This window comes from Vitis riparia, chromosome 14 (genome assembly GCF_004353265.1).
Source record: "Vitis riparia cultivar Riparia Gloire de Montpellier isolate 1030 chromosome 14, EGFV_Vit.rip_1.0, whole genome shotgun sequence".
NCBI classification, from domain to species: domain Eukaryota; kingdom Viridiplantae; phylum Streptophyta; class Magnoliopsida; order Vitales; family Vitaceae; genus Vitis; species Vitis riparia.
In genome coordinates this window covers 8,678,787-8,686,934 of record NC_048444.1, presented here as the reverse complement: position 1 = coordinate 8,686,934, position 8,148 = coordinate 8,678,787, and the positions used below count along the sequence as shown (strand labels likewise).

Below are 8,148 nucleotides of genomic sequence, written 5' to 3'. Positions count from 1 at the left end.
ATATCATGATAACCAAGTCAGCTCTCCAATTGAGTTGAATATTTACCGGTTCTGAAAGTTTTATATATATTGGCGTCAGAAATCACATTAAGAAGTTACTCAGAAAGCACAAAGAGAATTATTCTGTGCCCTAATTATGTTTATTTCAAGTAATGTAGCGCTGCATCCCAGACCTCTCATTAGGTTAATCCACACAGAGGATTGCTATTTCCTACAGTGATGTTTATTTGCAGAAAAGCAGACTATCATTAAAGTACCTGTGCCCTAATTAAGTTTACTTCAAGTGAAGCAGTGCTGTATCCCAGACCTCTCATTAGATTAATCCACCCAGAGGATTGCTATTTCTTCCAGTGATGTTTATTTGCAGAAAAACAGACTATTATTATAGTACCCGTGCCCTAATTAAGTTTATTTGAAGTGAAGCAGTGCCGTATCCAAGACCTGTCATTAGGTTAATCCACCCAGAGGATTGCTATTTCTTACAGTGATGTTTATTTGCAGAAAAACAGACTATTATTACTGTACCCGTGCCCTAATTAAGTTTATTTGAAGTGAAGCAGTGCTGTATCCAAGACCTGTCATTAGGTTAATCCACCCAGAGGATTGCTGCTTTCTACAGTGATATCTATTTGCAGAGAAAAACAGACTATTTTAACTCATTACATCAACTTTTGCTGATGTTTTCCAGGACAATGTAAATAATACGGCATTGTCGTAAATGAATCTCTTCAAAATGGTAAGAGGATGGTGAAAAAGCGAAAATGAATCTGCTTCTGTAATTTCCTCTGATGGAAGGAAAACTCAGATACTAATTACAAAAAAGACAGTTAAGGAATAATTTTGACATTGTGGGCAGTTCTCCAAATCCAAATTAATGTCTTCTTCCTCAATAATGCAACAGCAATTTTATTTATGATCTGTTTCTTACATTTTGCTTCTTCTTGTCTCCATTAGGTCAACATATCATTTTAGCTCAAATCACTCATCATATCATTGAAGCTCAAAGCAAATATTCTCATAAATTCTTGTTCCTTCTCAGTTATCATATATGTATGGGTAACTGACTGTGAGCATGCATGTAGGCATTTAATTCAGACATCACCCTTTAATAAATTCCCTTATCACAGACCATGTGCAGTGTCGGAAGCTGCTAAGTGAATCTTGAGTGATTGCAAATAGTCCTACCCTAATGCTCTACCAAATGACGACACTGGCCAAGAAAGTACCAACAGTCCAACGCATAGGTCTATTTTCATTCCATATTTGCATTCATCATTAATTAGAATTGTTAGTTGTGACAAAAATGGAGTAAATAGGCCTAATTCTCCATCAAATAATTCTACTGTCTGTTTTTTTTTACTCCAAACATCCTCAAATTCTAATAATCACTTACCATGTAGATGATGCAGTGCCCACTGATTGCAGTCTCATATATGTATGACTTCGATTGTTACAGGATTTTACAGATGATATGACCATGGCAATTACAAGCCACTCTTTTTACTTAAGAAAATGGAAGCAATATTGTTTTATGCGCAATGTCCTCACTTTCACCCACCATGTGCTATCTTCACCTTTCTGCAGTTACCCATAGACATCCTGTCCTTTGAAAACAACATCAGAACCACCCACTGCTATTAATGTCATGGACTCCTTGTAGCTATGCTCCATCAAGGAAAGAGGAAGATAGGAAGCACATGTACTACCTGAAAGGATATATAATGCAAGAAGAGGGCTTCTCTAGAATTATTAGTGGGGGCGAAATAAGGATGGATGAATGGAAACATAAATCTAGGTTACAGAAGTATAGAATTAGCATATAACATGTGGTCAGTATTACGCTGACATGGTTGGTGGGGAAACCTAGGGTTTGGGAGATGAGCTCTTGAATGGCAGAGAGATACCACTATACCAGTACAAGCAACAACAGTAGCTCGGATAATTAAGAGTGACCTTGCTGCTGTGTTGAGTATTGGAATAAAAAAACCTAGAAATCCAAACCCTAATCAGAACCAAGTGTTTATAGGGATTCGACTAGAGATGTACTTTCAAGAACTGAAATAAAATAAAAAGAATCTAGACACAATTTAAGACCTAAGTCACCCTAAACAACCAAAAATAAAATAGAAGAACAAAAATGAAAGTTCTTAAAAATAATTGGACCTCCTCCTTCAGCATTTGAATCAAACCAGAGGGATGCATTGATGAAACCAAACATCTACAATAAGGAACTGAAATCAAAAGAGACCTTATAAAGGTGCCATGGCTTCACCATGGGTTTTGAGGAGGCAAATGTTTAAAGAAAGCATTGTAGAATGATCCCAGACTACAAACAGAAGAAAACTGAGATGCATTTCAATGGGCTAACAAGGAGATGGGCCTTCTCTTTTTACTGTACTCCTTGAATTGAGAGAGAGAGAGAGAGAGAGGAGAGAGAGAGGAGAGAGGTTTTAAGTGAAAGTGACGGCCAGAGATGGGTGTTCTTTTAAGTGAAAGCGACGGCACTGATAAGTTCAGTCAAGGAGGTGTGGAAGAAAGGGTTGATCACCAATTTACATGGTGTTACGGGCGGCCCAAGCAGTAAGAATTGTGTCCTTTTTAGACAGGAGAACGTGTAGCCTCTACAATATCTGTGTCTACGTGCACGGACAAGAGACACCACATAAAGGCCACGGCCTTTAGAAACCCTAAACGTTCTTTATTTGTTCTCATCCTAGACGTAGAAATATTAATTGAAAATATTGGAAATGAAAACCCTAGATGTACCCGTTTATCATTCTTCAGAATTCTTCGATTCAAATGAAGGGTGAGCCTAAGCTTAGCTCATTGCATTCCCCTTTCTTGGAAAAAGCTACATAAGTATGTCATATCATGTATAAGTGACCTAGACCGGTCAAATACATTTATTTAAAAAATATTAAATATAAATATAAATATGCCAAAATAAAATCTTAGATAAAAAATACAATTTTAAACTAATTTAAAAAATAAATAAATAAAAGACTACTTTAAATGATGGTTTGGCAATATGCCAATAAGCTACGTTTTATTTGGCAAAAATTCCTCAGATCCACAAACAAATAACGGGCCTAAAAGTGATAGGGTTACATCAATCCCTGTCGAGAGGCTTTTGTCATCACTCTCTATTTGCTGCCCTAAAATTTAGTGGCATAAACTATTTATTTCATTGAATTAGGTCATGCACCCAGTACCCACTTCCATTCCCTCTCCTGTGCACGACTGTAGTTAACGTCTCTCTCTCTCTCTCTCTCTCTCTCTCTCTGTATTTTTTTTTTTTAAGCTAAATTTAACCTAAAGAAGGGGTTAGAATTCGCAGGAAAACCAAGGCTTTTTGTCTTCACTTAACAGTGAGGTTTCCTAGTCAAATTCTTCTCACACTCTCTCTATATATCCGAGTACATGGGTGTCCTTCTCAAGGCGCCCACCCCACTCTCTCTCTCTCTCTCCCTCCTTCCCACTCTCTGTCTCTCTGAGTACATGGATGTCTTTCTCAAAGCTAATCCTTCCTTAGCTGAGTGGTGAATCTGAAAAAGATGGAATAGCTCTATCAAGAGCCGGTACCCAGTAGTTGTCTTTGGAGACATTATCAGATTAAGCTGAGGTGTCTCCGGTGCAATTGTTAGCCACAAATGTTCTCTTCCAGCAACAGTGGCAACCCATTTCAACATCTTCCCTCTCTCTTCCACCAATCTCCTCCCTTCGTTGGCCATGAAAGCGATGACATTTTTCTTCACCACCATAACGATTTGCTTGTGGGTCACTTCCCTCCAGCAAACGCTTCTTTGGCCGAAGCAGTAATTAACATGGCTGTTTCAAACAATCCTATAATGACAAACCAGGATGTTGGTAGAATAAACCAAGACTATTATGGTCCTTCGAATTTTCTCCCTGGTAAGAGAGCTGTCAAGAAAGATCGGCACAGTAAGATTACCACCGCAAAAGGCCCAAGAGAAAGAAGAGTGAGATTGTCCATCAAAATTGCGCGCAAGTTCTTTGATCTCCAAGACATGCTAGGTTTCGACAAAGCAAGTAGAACCCTAGAATGGCTGCTCATGAAGTCCAAAACCGCCATTAAGGAAGTAGTACGGATGAAGCATAGCTGCAACGAAGAAGCCAAGAGTTTGTCTTCCGCTTCTGAATGCGAAGTAGTGTCCGAGATGAACGACGCCGCTGAGAGTGGAGATCCACAGGAAATACTGTTCAGGAGGAAGTCACCAGGATGGGTTTCCAAAGAGAAAAAGATGAAAGAATCAAACAAAGCTGCATTTCATCTTCTTGCAAGGGAGTCAAGGGCAAAGGCCAGAGCAAGGGCAAGGGAAAGGACAAGAGAAAAAATGTGCACCAGAAGGCTTGATGAGCTGAAAAAATTTCCTGATGCTAACCACCCTATCTTAAGCCAATTAAGGTCTTCCAGTCAATTTCAAACTCATGAGAAATTGGGTTCCCATACCCACAACATGGCATCCTCCTTGAAGCTGGTTGGTCAAGTGGAAGAATCAAGCTCTCGCCCGCTAGCTAATCACACCCAAAGAGAAGACATCATTGAGGAATCCATTGTCATCAAAAGGAAGCTGAAGCCGTCTCCAATATTTGCTTGTCCGCAAAACCTCCTATTTTCTAAAGATTTAAGCCTCGGAAACAGCAACAGCTATTTTCCCCACCCACCTCAAAATTGGGACATTAATACTCCCAGCGCACGCTCTAGCTTTTGTGCTATGACCAACATGAATCTATCAACAGGTATTCCCTGAGAACAAAACCTAGCTCATTTTTCTGTATTCTGTTTTGATATAATTTCACCCTCAATTTGCAGAATTCCAAGTGTTTGGCAAACCCTGGGAGGCTTACAACAATCTCAGTCTCCGGTAAAGAAAACCAAAAAACCAAAAAAAAAAAAAAAAATTGTTGTAAGAGCGTTAATGATGCAAGCTATTGTTCTCACTGTGTTTTCTATTTCAAGTTAATATATCACAAGGTACTGATGCATGCTTGAAGGTTTATACTCAACTTTAAAGCACTCACCAACTGCTTTATAGTTGTAACTATAATGAATATGTTTTTGTCTACTATTTCCTTTTGTTTCCTCTTCATCTTTCTTTCCTTTTGCTATTATTCTTATTTCTGTTGAAGAAGATAAATACTTCAATTAATCATGAGCAAATTGAATGTCCAGAGTTGGCAGAGGGATTTATATAATAAGCCACTCATAAGCATCAATGCATCATATTGGTTTCTAAAATTCTCTTTCTGAAAAATTAAATTGCACCAAACTAATGAACATTAATTCCCTTACATTTTTTATGGCATGCCTACATTTCTTTCTTTCAATATATTTACCAAAACCAGAAGCTTTTTCCTTCCATTACTCATCTTTGTCCAGAAATTCCCAATTATGAAATATCCGGCCATGCATGGAAAATATCTGTTACTTTTCAACTGTGGACTCCCTAGAGATATGAAGCTATACATTTAAGTTTCTTCAGATGATTAATTTCATAGCAAAGCCTATGATCAAAATGAATATATAAAGTTGAGAAAATTTTTACTTCCCCTGTCAACCTGTCATAAGTAGAAATATTAACTGAAAGAGAAAAAATCATTAGTGAACCGACATAAAAGCAGGGTAATTCTCAAGGAATCATTTCTCTTTTTGTGATCCGACAGGAACAGGAAATTTAAAACAAGTTGAAAGGATTTTCTTGGTTTTTGGTGAAGAAATATGTTGTTGAGATGTCTCATGAATGATTGTGCTTGTATAGGGTGCAATGACAAGGAGTAAAAAATGAGTACTGTAGGTCTACAACTGATCAGAATATCCTACTTCTAAAGTCTCAAGTAATCAAGAAACAACTGATCGGAATATCCTACTTCTAGAGTCTCAAGTAATCAAGAAATCTAAGATAGCTAGAAATGATATCCAGGATATATAGAGAAAGATTATTGGTAAAACACATCATGAGAATAGTAGAGAACTCAACAAAGTGTCTTTACACACCAATATTTCAGTTACAATTAAAATAAAGGCCAGATACAATAGACGGTTGGAGAGACTTTTCCTTTGCTTTCTCATTGCTATCAAATTGTAGGATCCATTTCTATTCCTTGCTGAAAGCTGTTAATATTTCACTTTTGAGTAGACTTAATTATTTCAAAGACAGTTTAAGCATGAATTGACCTTATCAAATCCTACTGATTTGTTGTCTGCAGTTTTTGTAATAAATGATGAAATTATATATTCTTTTAAGTTCAATCCTTGGCCATGCCTGTTGAGATATTTTGATATGATCTACATGGATGAACATGTATTTGACTCTTTTTTTTTAAAAAGTAAAAGCAATTGTATTAAGAAAGCTTGAAGTACACCTGAAAGTATACACGAAGTATACAAGGCAACAAGGCCAAAGGGAGAAGAAAAAAGCAATAAAATCCCTTACTTACAACCCAACCAATCAATGAAATCGAAAATGGACCATGAAGTACAATCTACATGCAGCCTAACCCAATATGAAAACATGTACAAAAAAAACCGTAAAATAGCTTGATCCACTAATTCAGTATCTTCGATTTGACCGTAAAATAACCCAACCCGAAAACATGTACACTTTGACTCTTATCTAGAGAATTCATGTTAGCTAGGCAGTACTCTTGTTTTAGTCTTACATGCTAAATAAATCAGCAGTTATATACACTATTTCAAAGAGTCAATTCATGTATTTGACTCTTGTTTTAGAGAATTCATGTTATATACACTACTTATCTGTAATAACACATGAAAGTTTAATTAACCATATATAGTAGTTAATCATGCATGAAGAGGCCCAAAAAAAAAAAAAAAAAATCATTTTCTCTTAGAAAAGTAGACTCGAAAGTGTTGTATGCTTGAAGTCATTCATGACCCCCAAAACAGATGCTTTTCTGTATCCATATATGCAAGAATAGTATGACGAGCTGGAATTCTCATTTACCTTGTTGTTTTCTGGCATTGCAATCAGACAAAATTCCTTCTTTGTTTTTTTTTCTTGTTGTTGTTTTCTGATATTGCAGTCAGAAAAAATCCTTCTTTTCTTTCCTTTTCTTCTTCTTTTTTGGGTTGTTGAACTACTTCCTAGATCGATGTATTTCTGTCTCCCTGCAATAACACACTTTCTTGATGAGAAAATTCCAGTCTAAAAAGCCAGTTAGAGAAGTACTTTAAGGAGCAATGCAACAACATTAGTCTTTCTTAGATACAAAGTATATGTGTAGACAGATGAATGAACATGCCCATGTCCATATAAATAATTTTTTCATTACAAGAACTGCAACATGTGTGGTATATATATTTGCTTCATTTGTGGAAAGTTATACGGCAAAGGAAACAATGGTTGAAGAAAATATTGCTTCTGAATTTGAATATATAATATTTTCCACTATAGAAGCTGGATTCTGATACTTTCATGTTAGTTCTTAAACGCTCTACAGAGACTTGTTTTAGGAGTTCATATATGGTTGTATAGTTCCATTGTGGAGTTAGCAAATAAGAATTTCTTACTTTATTTTGATATTTTGCTATTTCAGGTTTAACATGCCTTGAATTTTTTATGTCATCTTAGATAACTATTTTACTGATCAAGTATAAATTTTCTTGTATTTTCCTTCTGGATTAAAGTTTTTCCTTGATGGAGGAAGATGGTGTGTTTCTTCCTCCCGTTTCAGTCTGTCATTTTCTTTTAGGTCACCCTAAATTAAAGCAAAAATCTGAGAACTTACTAGGCTAGTTGGATCTCAAGTAGTGAATGTTGAGAGGGATATGGGGATGATATATCAGTGCCACTGAGATTTCTAGTAAATAAAGAAATTTCCTTTCGAATATAATCATATATGCGGTAAAATGCTTAGAAAGGAAGGAAATTAACAGGATCATGCCAATAGGCGAAGGACCTCCATTGAGTTTTCCCGGTTTTATTGGACAAATATATAGATTTAAATGACAAGGTCAAGCTTAGTTTTCTTCTGGTCTTCTAGATAATCAAGAAATCATGGAGGCTAACTAGAATAAAAATATTAAAAACAAAATTCCAAATTATGTAGGGAGATTTAAAAATTGACAGCCAAACCAATAGCAATTCATCAGTAATATTACTGTGA

General features: G+C 36.2%; 1 protein-coding gene across 1 annotated transcript; it reads left to right on the top strand.

The window, feature by feature from the left end:
• Positions 1 to 3,452: 3,452 nt before the first annotated feature.
• On the top strand, positions 3,453 to 4,891 carry LOC117931088 (transcription factor CYCLOIDEA-like). Its single transcript, XM_034851950.1, has 2 exons — positions 3,453 to 4,761; positions 4,835 to 4,891. The coding sequence occupies exons 1-2, from the start codon at positions 3,651 to 3,653 to the stop codon at positions 4,888 to 4,890; spliced, it is 1,167 nt and encodes a 388-aa protein (XP_034707841.1). The 5' UTR covers positions 3,453 to 3,650; the 3' UTR covers position 4,891.
• The last annotated feature ends 3,257 nt before the right edge of the window (positions 4,892 to 8,148 follow it).

Bases quoted from the DNA above. Each gene is read 5' to 3' on its own strand.
- LOC117931088 (XM_034851950.1), top strand. From the start codon at position 3,651: ATGTTCTCTTCCAGCAACAGTGGCAACCCATTTCAACATCTTCCCTCT. The intron at 4,762-4,834 runs GTATTCCCTGAG...CTCAATTTGCAG, and splicing joins CAACATGAATCTATCAACAG to AATTCCAAGTGTTTGGCAAA.